This window comes from Schistosoma haematobium, chromosome 4 (genome assembly GCF_000699445.3).
Source record: "Schistosoma haematobium chromosome 4, whole genome shotgun sequence".
In the NCBI taxonomy this organism is placed as follows: domain Eukaryota; kingdom Metazoa; phylum Platyhelminthes; class Trematoda; order Strigeidida; family Schistosomatidae; genus Schistosoma; species Schistosoma haematobium.
The window spans coordinates 19969666-19984914 of NC_067199.1; the positions used below are offsets into that span (position 1 = coordinate 19969666).

Below are 15249 nucleotides of genomic sequence, written 5' to 3' on the forward strand. Positions count from 1 at the left end.
GTAAACTGAATGGCTGGATGCACTTCATTAAATCGCCTAAGAATTTGAATTGCGGCGACGTATTATCTTTACAGAGGATGAACGTTTCATCCATGTATCTACAGTGAAATGTGAAGTTTTGAATAATCTTTTTTAGTGGACCGTTTCCTCGTTTGGCTAGAAAAATACCAGCTAGTATAGAGCCTAGTGGTGAACCCATTGCAACACCATCTGTTTGTCTATATATTTCACCGTTGAACTTGAAATTCACATTCATGGTGCATTTGAGTGATAACTCTTTCACGATATTGGTAGGAACAGTAGTTTCAATTTCATTTTCAATCAGCTGTTCACCTATATATTCTACAGTCTTTATGAATGGGACGTTTGTGAATAACGATGTTACATCCAATGATATCATCTTTGATTTCAACGTATTTGCATTTTTGATTTTATCAACAAACTGGAACACATCCTTAACACTATATTTTGCAAGCTTTTCATGTAGAGGTTTCAATACAGTTACCAACCATTTAGCTATAGTATAGTAAGGAGAGTTATACATATCTAGAATAGGTCTTAATGGGATTCCCGGTTTGTGTACCTTTGACACTCCATACAATCTCGGCAGATAGATTCCCAATGGTTTAATCATTTCATATAAACCCGATGAGATAGCCTGTTGGTCCCTGAGCTTCTTCAAAGATCTGGTAAGCTCATTCTCTATCTTATTATTCAAATCTCTCTGGTCAGTTATTTTTTGAAACTTTAATTTGTCACTTAAGATTGTACTCATTTCTTGAATATAATCACTTTTATTAAGAAGAACAACACCTGAACCTTTGTCAGGTTTTGTAATCAGTAAAGTATCATTCTTAAGAAGTAGGTTTATAGCTTCCTTGTGCTTCTTCGTAAGAATGCTTTTGTAACTAAATTTATTGTTCTTATATTGGTAACAGCAGTCTACAAGAGTTGATTAAGAATGTTCTAATTGATGATCAGAATTCACAACTAGATCACGTGTCTGACTATAAAGATTCTCGAACTGTATATCTGTATCGATGTGGTTACAGTTATTACGAGTATCACAAAATTTTAGACCTAGGGATAATACCTCTAGTTTAGTAAAAATGTTTGTAATTTTAATAGTACTACTGTTTTGTATAGTTTGCTTCTTGAATGTCTCCTAGTTTTTTTTCACATAGTTCATACTTCTTCCTCTTCTTCTTCAGATAATTAAATAACAGTTCGTAGTGTGATCAATTTTAGACCAGTTTACCTCTATTTTCTCTGAATTATAAAACATTTTTTATGAAAATAAAGGTAAACAAGTAAAGACAAAGAACCTTTCATCCTCTTGTTGAAATTGTTAGAAATACTTCAACTAGACGATTAGTTCGACATTTATCTTATTTGTTAGAAAGTTGATGAAGTAATCAAAATGGATATTATAGATATTCGTTGACCTATAAAATTATGTAAAGGAACAAACAATCATTCTCTATTAGGAATCCTTATGTACATCGTTTTATACGTGTTGAATAGTATTCATGATACCATTATTAATATTATCATTATTATTATAGAGATATTTAGCATTTAGAAAACATTCGGCTTATATTAACAATCTTTTACATATTATTAGTTACCAGTTGACAATTATACAGATTGGAATATTATTTACAGAAATCTTAATGCATTAGAAGATGATTGATATTGAACTAAAAATGAATTAGTTGTCAACGATCTTTGTGTATCACTTTATGTAGTTTCTCTATTAATTGAGTAATAACCTGCTATACATCACAATTATTTGTTCAATTATTACTCCACTCGTGAAAAACATGACTATACGCTTTTTACAACATTCTCTGATACAATTATAGGTCATAATATACCATAAATTAAAAATTATAACACTTGTTTATTAGGACAGGTTTATAATTAATTTACAATACATTGATAACAATAAAGATAAAACAACAGTTAATGAATGAGTTGGGAGCAAACAAACTTCCAATATTTATTATTCTCATTGATATCTCATATCTTAACACTATCTGAACAATATCATCCTGTCATAATTCATGGAATTACTAACCACGCTAAACAAAGGTAAATAGATTAACTGTCAGCTACATTTCTTATTTAAAAGATAACAAGATTACCGATATTCGTAAGTGATCCATGTATCACAAACATGATTTTTTAATAACAGAACTTAAGTTGATTGAACGGATTGAACACTGATCATTTAGAGAACTAGGCCTAATAGATGAATTGCTGAATAATATCAGATTGATATCATAGAAATATTTGACTTTAAATCCAAATTCTCATAATCAAATTAGAAAAAAAGTAAAGTCAAAACACCGCTAAATGACGCCCATTTTTTAAAATTTAACCAAGACCAGACAAATAAACTAAGGTACATCCAAGAAATACTTTAGTCTATTATCAGATTGGAAATGTTCTGAATATTTTACATAGCTCCTTGTTAGGTATAAAACTTTAATATTTTATCTCATCTAAAACTCCTGAAAATATAAATAATCACTGATAATTTATACTGCTTGAATACAATCACTGTTAGATGCAGTTGGACTTACGGAAATTTCTCAGCTATTTCTTCATTATTTTGTCCGACGGTTGGTAATAAGTAATTGAATTCGGAGGCAGATTTGAAACTGCACAGCTATATGTCTTAGCTAAGAATATTTCACCGATTACTTAACTTGAAGTCTAATCAAAGTCATAAATAGCTTACAACAAAAATAATATGTTTGAACCAATGCTACTAGACTACAATACAGATCGTTTTCAAGTTCAATCAATTTCCGATAAATAATCCAACAAACACTTTTATTTACTCGTTAGTAACCGAAATATTATTTACAGGTATTGATTAATGAAAGTCTATCAAGTCAAATATAAGTTTATGAAGTGACCATTTTACTAAATCATAAAAAATCCCATGATATTATCAGTGACAGAGTTATCTCTGTCTAGTTAAAACAACGTAATAATGTTGATCATTCTAAAGCGAATATTGATTTACTGTATTACAAGAAATAGTTTACAAGAAATATTTACGTTAGTTCACAATCTCAAAAACTTGTTTCGCTAAGCCATGATTGATTGTGAAATGTAAAGCAATTAGAATTTCAGTAGTTGAGATCATGAGTCAGTTGAAGCTAGACCACTATGGAAAACCGAAATGCACTAGACGGCCGTTTCGTTTTATTCTGTGACTCCTCACCAGTACATATACACGATCACACCTCGTGAGATTCACACCCACAACATATCGGTCTCACCAGCGAACGCTCAAACTCCAGACCACTCAGTCGGCATCCAACACTGTTAATGTCTAACTTCAACTAATCCACGAAATTGAGAGACACATCCACCATTGTCATCAGTGAGTTACTACCTCACAACAGAACTGGTTGAACTCGACTGGTCATTGCTTCTCACTAGAACTCCAGGAAATACATTTTGAAGCCAGTCACTAATGAGCATATGTTGATTAATATCAGAAGTGGGTTTTGTGGATATTGTAATAATTTCAATGGTTGAGATCATTAGTCAATTGAAGCTAGACCACTATGGAAAACCTGGAGGCACTGGTAAATGAAAAACAAATACATGTTTAAAATGACGGATTCATATAACAAAATATTTGCAACAGTATGTAATCTTAAAATGTTATTTGATAATTATATATTGAGGAGCAGAACTTGATCAAAATACAACTTGTCAATAGCTTGTTTATTTATTTATTTATTTGAGTTTTTCTTCTTTAAATATGAACCATTATTTGCCAAAATAATGAAATCCATGTCTTTCATACTTTTATTTTTAATATGAATAAAGTTAATTATCCACTAAATGTAGATTCATTTCACTTTAGCTCTTATATAGTATGTTTTGATGTATCGAAACATTTTCAAACGTGGTATATTTTCTCGATAATCATAAACAAAAATATGTATGATCATCTTTACGAAATAAAACGAATTCATTCTCTATTGTTTTGTAAAAGTATTTCATTAACTACTAATAACCTTAACTGTTCCATAGATAAAAGGAAAGATAATAAAAGAGATTAATGTGTCTAAATCGGTTTATTCAGTATTAAAATTCATGGCGAAACAGCACATACATAGGGAAGAATAATCGTGATTTTAAAACAAGTGTGTGGACATCTACCTAAATGGTTGCAAAAACAAATAGAATCGAATTACCCAATAAGAGTAGAAGATAAACATCCATCATCCTCTATTGCTAAACATTATTAAAACAGGTAATAAGATTGATATAACTGGACTTTTGTGGTGTTGTACAAAAGTGTATATTAGGGCTTATTGAAGCCTAAGTCATGCGAAAATTCAAACCTCATCTGTGTATTCGAAAACAGTTTGTTCTCACCTTAAACCTACACTGGTAATATTAACTTATTATCCAGTGATGAGGCTACAAATTGTTTTCACATTATTTCTTTATTATCCTTGTCTCCTCTTACCATCCAGTTTTAATCTAGTTGACCTTTTGTTTTTATATATAACTGTTCTTAACACAATAGGACGTAACGGCCTTCCAGTGATTCCAGGTTTTCCATAGTGGTCTAGCTTCAATTGACTCATGATCTCAACCATTGTAATTACTATAATATCCACAAAAACCCTTCTGATATAAATATACGTGTAATCAAAATGTTCGAAATGTATTGCGCTAATACATCACATAGTTCTGATAATTTTCGTCTTCTTATTACATTATCGAAAACTAATAGAATAAAACACAAAAAATGAGATTGGACATGGAATAGTGCATATCCTTATGTGAAACATAACGTCTTTCGGAATAAGGGAGGATGAGATCACAAATAAAATTACCAAAAATTTTATAAAAAATTGTTAATTAAACCATCTCAACGACCAAACAAAATATTTCCTACTCTACATTTTATTCACATGATTTGTTTTATTACATTGATTGTAATTTGATATCTTACAATGGATCATTCTAATCTTTTGTAAATCATCTTTCCAATTGATAAATGACACAATTTTGAAGATACTTAAACCGTAACAAATGCAAGTATGCACCATTTTCAAATTCATAATCTTGTCTGATTCATTAACATGGCTTATTTTTTGCATTTGTTATACAATTATTATAGACTGATAACTATAGATCCTTATAAAATTATCAAAACAATAATTGTTTGCTGTAATATTCTTTGTTTTTGATAAGTCATTATACCGGTAAAAGAAGCTGACATTATCTAATGAATCAGGTTGACTTACGGGAGACACATGTTCCGCAAGTTAATCCATCTATTATACTGATATTAGATTACTGATTGTTGGATAAATACTAAAGTTATGCGATCATTTTTAAATATTCTGATATGTTCATACTGATTGATATAAGAAATAAGCATTCACTAAATACATCAATTTTGTTTTATTAAGCTCTAAAAAATACTCATTTTTCTTTAACATTTTAATGGATCAGGAAAAGAAAAATATCATCATAACCCATTCATTCATGATTTCTTTTCGGTTAATAGTTAACATTTCTACAAAAGAAAACAATCGTATGTTTATCTAGAATTAATCATCAATGGTAATCATTATAACACAATGACTTGAAACTTAGACATAAAAAAGATACTTAGAAAAACATGTTTATCTTCTGAAATTTAAATGTCATTATTTATTATCAATAAGAAATAAACCTAAAATATCTTCTAGCTAGAACTATGGATTACTTCCCTTTATTTAGCGTTCGCGTGCGAGACTGAAGGCTCTGGGTTCGAATCCCATGAGAGCGATCGTGGAGGTGCACAGTTCAGAGGTCCCACGATAGGACGAAACGGCCGTCCAGTATTTCCAGGCTTCAGTAGTGGTCTAAAGTCAATCGGTTCATGATCTCAATCAAATAAATCAAATCCATATGTTTTACCGCTAAAAGTTCAATATTTTTTAATACTAAAACTATTGATTACATATAGTTATTTCTAGTTTTACGATATTGTTACTCAATTGTAAGTGTTAAATTAGATTTATCTAGTTAAACGTTTTCAGATAATTGTTGTCCGAGAAACAGTTTACATTTATATACATAGGTTTGTTTTAAAATTACATTATATGTACATATATTCTATTTACTTAAATATTGATGGTTAATATCCAATTTCCCAATACAAGTTCTATTAAGAAGCACAATATTGATTAAATGATTTTAATTGAGTTAAAATAGTACTCTAAATTGTAATTGTTGTACAAATTGTATAAAAATTCAAAACTGACCATGATATCTTGATAAAACAAGAGACGTTGTTATGATCCCATTAAAACAATGACATAGAATCACGCAGTAAAAATTTTCAAAATGACATCATTCCTGCTAAAACACAATGACAACTAAATGATGTCAGTGAGAAAGTTACTTTATTTATTATATATTTGTACCTAAAGCTTTCATGACTATCTCAAAGAAATTTGAGAATCGATCCTGAGGCTGATCGTTAATGATTATAAGATTATTGCTTGGATAATTGTTTTGATCGAGTTATTTGGTCATCAAATTCAGGTTAACGCTTCTTTAGATGAACAATGATTCGAAGATATTGTTGAGACATAGGTTCATTTCTTAACAATAAATGCTCTTTTTTATTAACCGAACTACTTTGTCTTTGTAGTTTTAGCAGATTTCATTCTCTGTAAGAAGAATAGAAATTCAGAGGAATTTTACATAGATTATATTTTTTATTATAATTAAATGGCACCATAACGTCACACAAATCCTACCACTTTTGTAGCCATAGTAAATAGCTTATACCGATGAAGCTCACTTATTGTTACTTTGTCAGCAGATGTACTGCCATTAAAAGCTTTGTAACCACTTGCATTAAAAGAAACACTTCTAGTCTCATGTCACAAGGTGTTGAATTCAGACTGTGATATTCATAACCAAGTTTGAAATACATGTGATATTTTCTAAAGTATATGTCAGTTGGGATTGAAAATAACTCATTCAAAAACCACTGAAGACTACAGTATATAAGTCAAGTGTTTCATCTTAGTTTGAAACTTTTCAAAAGCCTACACTCACAAAATAATACAGGATTAAATAAAGGATATTAATATTACCTTAATTGTCACCACAATATTTATGAAGAAACAATTAATTGATGCTAAATACTATACAGTTCTAAAGCCTATATATATATATATAAACCGTAAAGTCTAACCGTAACCAAAATGTAACGTAAATTAAACCCCTTAGGGCTTACACAAACATTTGTCATTAGCATTTGAACAAAAATTCAAAGTAACTCCTTTTCCGAATTATGTCTACATATAGACACATATATAATGACTAAATGAAAAGTGCTTTAATTTGTTCTACAATTTTGATTTTTACCAAAACAAAGAGAATTAATTTCTGAATAACACTATGTAATCGGACTTATCTTTTTTAAATGAATTTTATACAGGTAGTATGTAATTTAAGCAATTGGTGTTTTATTCATAAAATATTTTTCACATCTAGAAAAATTAAATACAAGACAAATGGCTTGGTTTTAATGTGTTTTGTCACAATAATAAACAAATGCCAATTAAATGAATGATTTATTGATCTTTGTCTTAATTATCATAAAATCAATTCCGTACACATTGATAATGCTTTAGAATTTCGTCATGATATTGAAGTGACTGCTCAAGATATGAGTGTAATGACAGCAATTCTAGAAAACTATAGAGTCAGTACATATATTGTTTGAATTCTTAAGTTTTTGTCTGTTGAATTGTTAGTGATTAGTACTTCAACAATCTTTGAATTTTATTATACTGTAGACAAAAAGATAATTCTCTGACATCTGGTTTTATCATTATACATCAAATATTCTAGTGTTCAAGCAGAGTTTTCACCCCTTGTAAGATATACCCGGTCAGTGTTTAGGTGCTATTTTTCACTTCTTCATTAAATAGATATATTGGATAGCAATCAATAACAGTGTTATTAGAAATTTTATCAATCTTATGCTTTCGATTATTCATGACCTTCATTAAGTTAAAATATGTAAATGATTACTTGCATACTCTAACTGTCCGTTTTATATATTATTTGTATTAGTAGTTAATAAGTAATAATTGTATAATGGTACTAATTAGTAAGTACAGTCAATTAGACGATCTCGTAGCTAAGTCTCAAAAAACTGAAATATTCTAGATTTAACAAGTACATAATCACACAATCTTGAGCTTAAAATTTAACAAGAATGGTATATTGCACGCTAAAATATTTGATAGTACACACGTTAAAAACTTGAAAATGAAAATCAATGTTCCTGAGTTAACAAATCGGTTATATTTACACATTACAACACTGGTAATATTTTTATTTGAAAATATCACATAGTATGATTATTAGTCAATGATTCCAATAATCATAATATAGATTATTGACGAATATCTTAAAGTGTAAAAACTTGATTTGAAACCGTCTCTTTGTTAATGTTAAGAAATGAAATTGATTAATCTGAACTGGCATATTTGTAACCTGTGCGGATTGACTCCTTATTCCCAATGCTCTTTACAGAAAGCTTTTAGATATGTTACTAGTCACATTATATATAACGTGTAAATTAATCTCTTGTATTCTAATAAATTGACATTAATAAGTTTGGTATTAAACAGATTTAAGCGTGTTTACAAGTCAGTTGATTGGTTTACACCTAGTAAGGAAGTAAGATAGTTATTGATATTTCACACCTGACTCTTCTATTTAATTCAGTTAATTATGGTTAATACATAAATTATTTGGAACCTAAATTAAATTTCTTAGATAATCTGTGTGCATTTCTTTAAATTATTAGATCGGTCAAAAGTAATAAAAATGATTTTTCTGATCAACAAATACACAACGACTGGTGATATTTTGTATCATGTAAATGCCTCTAATAAAATGCAGTTCTAATAGGTAATAAGGTTTTTGTAAGAAAAAATGCCAGTTACTATGAATAAGAACTGAAAAAATAAATTCATAAAATATTGACCAACTTTCAGTATATTTATGTCAAAATGGTCCTCATATATGAAGTTTTGTCGTATTAACATATTGATGACAGTTTACCTGGACCAGTGATCGATATCAGGAAATAAAATCTTGGTTTCCTGACTTTTAAAATCAACAGGGGCTCAGTAATGCTCAATTGCAATCATGAATACATTTAAATCCATATATTTTGATTACACTGAATCTATTATCCTAAACATATTAAAATATAAACGAGCATAATAGAGTTATGAATATCGGTCTGTCTTAGTTTATGACTCTTCATCATCATACAATCACTATCTCACATACGATTTATTTGAACATATAAATATTGGTACAAAGCGCACCGAATACATGTGCGCCACACAAGTCACTTGATTTCTATGTGGGCTGGGATACTTTCTGGGTGCTCAAACCGAGCTAGTGGTTTTCTTAGAGGACCACACTCCGAGACTTCGACCTAAAGGTCTGGTCAACAAAACAGTGGAGCAACGTCAGAAGATGCATTCCCATGGTAGCCGGTGACCAACAATTTGTTCAAAGGCCACTTGTTTCCTTCAGGGTCCTGGAGCTCATGTGCACCATTGGTTTGGAACCAGGGTTTTCCGACTCACCTAAGTGGATCCTTCATACCCACTAACTCGGTTAAAGAGCCTGACATTCGTTTCTTGTCCTCTTAATTTCGTAAACAACACCCCCATTGCTAGAAGGCAATGAGTAGGACTTCCATAGCAGTGTTTGTATGCACGTGGCCATGTGAGAGGAGTTTGAGAGGGAGATCTGACTCTCCCCACTCTCGGCCGTACCAGGGCACTTGGTCCACAATTCCAAATCTAATTATAGTATGACGTTATCATCTATGCTAAAGCGGGCCTAGTTCACTATGAAATTTTAAAGAGAGCAATAACAAAAATTGGTGCAGAATACTATGAATTCATTTTATTTCGTTAGGTTCTCATCAGCTGCTTACAACCTAACGAAATAAAATTAATTCATATTATCCCGCACCAATCTTTGTTCTTGCTCTCTTTAAAATAATAAAGGGAACTATGTGAATGAAATTTCACTATGAAATGTTTAGGTTTATTTGAGCAAATCTTTTAGGTCAAATTACTCAAATAATGTTTGTTAAATAAGCATTATCTATGGACAAAACCTATGACATGTCAAACATTTTAAGTAACCAGTATGAATTGGGACTGATTACAATTTCTTTAATAGAAACGTGATCGACAAAAAAGCTTGTCCTATATATATATACTCTAGATAACTTAATCATGATTACTATTTTGGTGTATCAATTTACTAAAATGAATTGAATTTTCGAGCAATAGTAGTTCTGCCCTATTTATAACCTTGTATCTGAATTCTGTGGATAGGTACATTAATTTTCATAAGCAATTACCAAATTTGACAACCATTCAAATATTTTATCATACAATTATTGATATAGAGTATTTAACCGCTGAAACTAATCCTAACTGACGGCAGACTACTCTCATATTCAAAAACATTACACTTTACTGAGAATACTTGTTTTCGTAGACATCATAGTATAGTAATAATGTTATCATTGTTTTGTAACTTTAGTGATAGAAATTTAGACGTTAACATAAATGTTAGGCGGTTGGAACCAATCGGTATTAATTATTAACCAAAGTTTTTAAACTAGTGGGAACTCATTAGTTGGTACAATTTTCTCCTCACAGAAGACTAGACAATCACGATATCAGTAACTAATCAGTGACCAATTATGGTCGTAGTAATCAATTCTATTCCATTTAACAATTATGTTGTTTATTAACCTTATGAGAAAGATTTCACATCTTGATACTTTTACACAACTCATTAGCTGTTTTGATTCAAATTTTAAAGAAAAATATTATTTTGTAAATGAATTACTCGTACTCATTACACTAACAACCTGAAATTTTGTCAATTAAAATTAACTGGAAATAAATAAACGTTCATTAAAAATCTTTATTCTTTGAATCCTGTCATATAGAATGTGTTCCATCAAGCAAGATAACTATTCAACTTCAGCTACACTACCCAAAATTGTAAAGCTCAGATAGATCTCCTCAAAAATCGAAAATAAAAAATACCAAAACAAAACCCTTTAATTTAAATAAAGTTTATAGATGGTGGATAAGGATTCAACCAGATAATGAACTATCATATTAACATCTATAAGACTAAACAAAGAAATTTTATCCATTATTCTACAAAGATTTGCCTGTAAAGCATCACATCGACTTGAAATTAAAGAATACAGTTAAACGAATGATTTTAAGTACCTTTCTTTTCAATTTCAATTACTTTATTGAATTAATTAATTTTCTAGTATCATCGAATTGATTACTAGTTCAATAGATTTTTAATTACTAACTGAAATGTTTAAAATAATTAACTTTGGAAGTAGTTATATTCATCACATTCTTTTTCTTACAATCTATTTACTGTACTAAACAGTAATAATAATAATTGCAAAATATTAGATTATTAGATAGAATGAACAATAAAGTACAGTGCAAACAATAGTCATAAATAAAGATGGATGGGGGCTATCAGTGGAATCAAGTTTTGTGGTGAGCGCGACGTGATATGAACACACAGCCTTCTGATATGGAGTCAGACGTAGAGCCACTAAAGTGTAATATGAGTTGGTTCATATGCCTTTTCCACTGCGCATCATTTCGTTTAGCTCACTCTTCTTCACTTCATACGCCGCGATTCTCTGATTATCTGTTCCGATCAACGAGTGTACAAGATATACATATTCAAACATCCATTCTTATATTTGACTTATTTAATTCCGTTATTCACCAATGCGAGTTAGGTCGATAATTATATAGGAAGATTGACGACATGTATATTTCAATAACATTCATACGATCCAACTGGAGTCAGATCTCGGGCCACAAAAGTGATATTTAGACAAGCGTACCTTAATAACAATGAAAAACATGATATAACTGGAGTTAGATATAAGGCCACTAAACCAGGACCAGCGTTTCGTACTATTTGGGACTTGTCGGCTGGATGTACCTGAATCCTTCAGTTGATGTTCACTCCGGGACTTGAATTGCAATCCTAAACATCAATGAGAAGATTCAAACAAACAATTTAAAATGAATTAATAGTTATAAACGAATTTACATTTTAATGTTAAGAATACCGTATGAATTCTCTTGAATTCTTACGAAACATAATAATGTCACTAACAGTTTTTTTTTTCTTTTTAAGTTGACTTATCAATAATGAAATGTGAAACACAATCACAGAATAACCTTGAAGTCACTAGTTCCAAATCTGTCCTGATTCAAGATTTTTCTACATTTATTCATTAAATAGGATGACATAGAGTTTATTAGTTTGAGTTAATTATAACTGGTTTATTTATTCATATTTCATTATAAGCTTGTATAGTTGGATCTTAGTTGAAAAAAAGGCAAAAATTGGGAGTTAACTAGCAAAAAATGTCTGGTTTAAAAATTAACCCGGAATTCACATGTAGGACACTAAGATTATTTACTGTGCAGGATAACTTTCCAAATTCAACTGTGATTGAAACGAGCAATACTTTCCTCATTGTGCGTCCATTTCAAACCTTACAATTATACACTTCATCATGAACGTGTATTATGGTAAGGACATTAAATGAAATTATTATCATTTCTATATCAAGTCAAACAATAATTAAACATCAAACAATAACGTGATCCATCCAAACCTTTAAAAAATGTCAATCCTTAAATTGATCATAATGAAATTTTATACACTTTCATATAAAGTTTTCAATCATTTATGATTTCATATTAAAGAGTGACCCAAATTAAACAGGCATTGGAAATCACCAGAGATCAGGAACTCAGGACCTGATGTGACCGTGAATGCACATTACATAAATGTTCGATACTACTATAAAATAGCTGTCCATAACTTTTCGGTTTTCAATACTTCATTAATTAAAGTCAATCTGTAATGTATAATGACAACATTCAACAATCTCCATAACCAACTTCATCTATTATTTCTGTATTCGATTGGTTTCTCCTTGTTTTTTCTGTTTCTCTCTTTAATAGTAAAATAATGAAACAAGATGAAGAATTGCACAATTTAGTCGAAGAACTCGAGCTACAAGTTAATCAAGAAAAAGAACAATTAAAACAAAAGGTAAACAGTTAACTTTGATGTATGTTTGTTTCTCCCTGTATATAATTCAATAATAATGAATAGTCCATCGTACCAATTAAAGCGCCAACAAAGCATAATCAAATATCTCGCGTTATTTCGTATAATTTAAAATTAAAAGCTCACATTATTATATACATAAAAATATCAGGTTAAAATACACCGATATGCACATGACAAGAATATTTGTCATTACCAAATTAATGATTAGTTTATTGTAATTTTTGGACAATAAAAGAAAAAAAACATTTAGTGAGTTAGTGAATGCCCTCAATTGGATATTATGAAAATTCATAGACTAATTATTCAATAATTACACATTGAGAATACATATATATGGGATATCAAGAGGATAGCTTTCTAATTTTCATAGGATGAAGAACATTTGTAGTTTAGGATGAGAATTTGGACGGTGTTATATTCGCTAAGCTAAATAGTTTTTAATATATTTGATAAACTTTGTAACATATCAGTTCAATGTTATACTTTATGAAGATAGTTGACAGGAAAATCTAGATTTCATATGACTACTTGTCACCAATGTAAAGTAACTGCACATTCAAATTATCCGACTAATTTTTTGGATGAATGTTTTTTACATTTTTATAGATATCTGAAAGTATACAGTTTAACTATACTTTAATTCAAAGTTATATTTTCAATTTTTCTTCATTATTTCTGCTGGTTTTACTCATATCCATTTCAGTGACTTTGCCATCACAACATTTATCAGTAATAATCTGTTGATTTTGCATTTATTCACATTTATCAGTAGGATTCAATTACATGTTGATCAGAATGTATACTGACCTAACGATTATAATCTTTAAAATTATATAATCAAACTAAATATTGTACTGTTTTACTGTATGTAATGTGAAGAAACATTACATCGTGTATTTGATGCTACATGTTACATGAACCTTAAATTTCCGATTAATATACAAACATACCGATAACATACATAGTCGTATTTAAATATTTGTAGTAAATTCTATATTCCAAGTGTTTTTAATACTTTCATGAAATGATCTTTAATTTTTCTCCCTGTTTTTATAAAGGAAGAACTCAAGGAAAGAGAACTGAAAGAAGAATTAAATAACAAAGTACAGGAAAAAGAAAAATTGTTAAATGACCTTGTACAACAATTTGAAAAAGTAAGGTATTTAAAATGTGCTTTCACATGATCAATAGTTTGTAGTACATTCACCTGTTAAGGGGATCAATTTCGATTTGAATACCTTACAACTAGTTTTAGTTAATCCTAAATCACACGAAGAATTGTAAAACCTTTGTATATTGAATATTTAAAAGAAATAATATCTATATTTTTGCCTAAAATTCCCATACAACATAAGTTTTCGAACATTACTTATATTGTACAAGATTAATCACAAGTTGTTCTGTAACAATTCCTTACTTTCTCCCTTACGCATGCAAACTCGAAAGAGAAAACTTACCGATTGAGCACTCATTAGTGTTCCATGTAAAAGGTAACTTTATGTGAGCCTACAAAGTATTAACATATTAGTTTGATAAGAATGTATCTTTCGACTACCAAATTTATAAAGCTGATATAGTGTAGACGTAAATGACTGGTAATTTACCAACTGAAGCTCTGCCATCTGATTTATAAAGTCTTCAAGCAGAGAATAATATTGTTCATAGCATTTGATTTTTTTGATTCAGAATGATTATAAGACATTTAGAATGATGAAATCAGTTTGTTTTTGAATTCACTGAACGAAACTACTTCATTTATGTGTTAAGTTCAGCAATAAATTAACAAAATAGGTTACATGCAGTGAGCCTATTACATACATTTCATAATGCTAATGCAAACTTATGAGTTTGTTTTCAGTTACCCATATTTGGTAGAAAGTATTTCACCAATCATTATAAATTGATATAACCTCTTTTATGCAAGCATAATAACTTCCCCTTTCGTGATGAAAAACTACTTTTTAATATTCATCGAGCTCTTTCAATTATATTACTGAT

The 15249-nt window shown here is 29.7% G+C and overlaps 1 protein-coding gene across 2 annotated transcripts in view; it reads left to right on the plus strand.

Annotated features, from left to right (window-relative positions):
• EFCAB4B_1 (EF-hand calcium-binding domain-containing protein 4B) overlaps positions 1–15249 on the plus strand; it is a gene marked incomplete at its 5' end in the record, with an annotated part of 45050 nt that overhangs the window by 12274 nt on the left and 17527 nt on the right. For both annotated transcript variants that reach the window (XM_051215924.1, XM_012942172.2), the window contains 2 exons: positions 13140–13230; positions 14310–14405. In XM_051215924.1, the coding sequence (XP_051066469.1) occupies positions 13140–13230; positions 14310–14405 (187 nt within the window). The remainder of the gene's footprint in view (positions 1–13139; positions 13231–14309; positions 14406–15249) is intronic.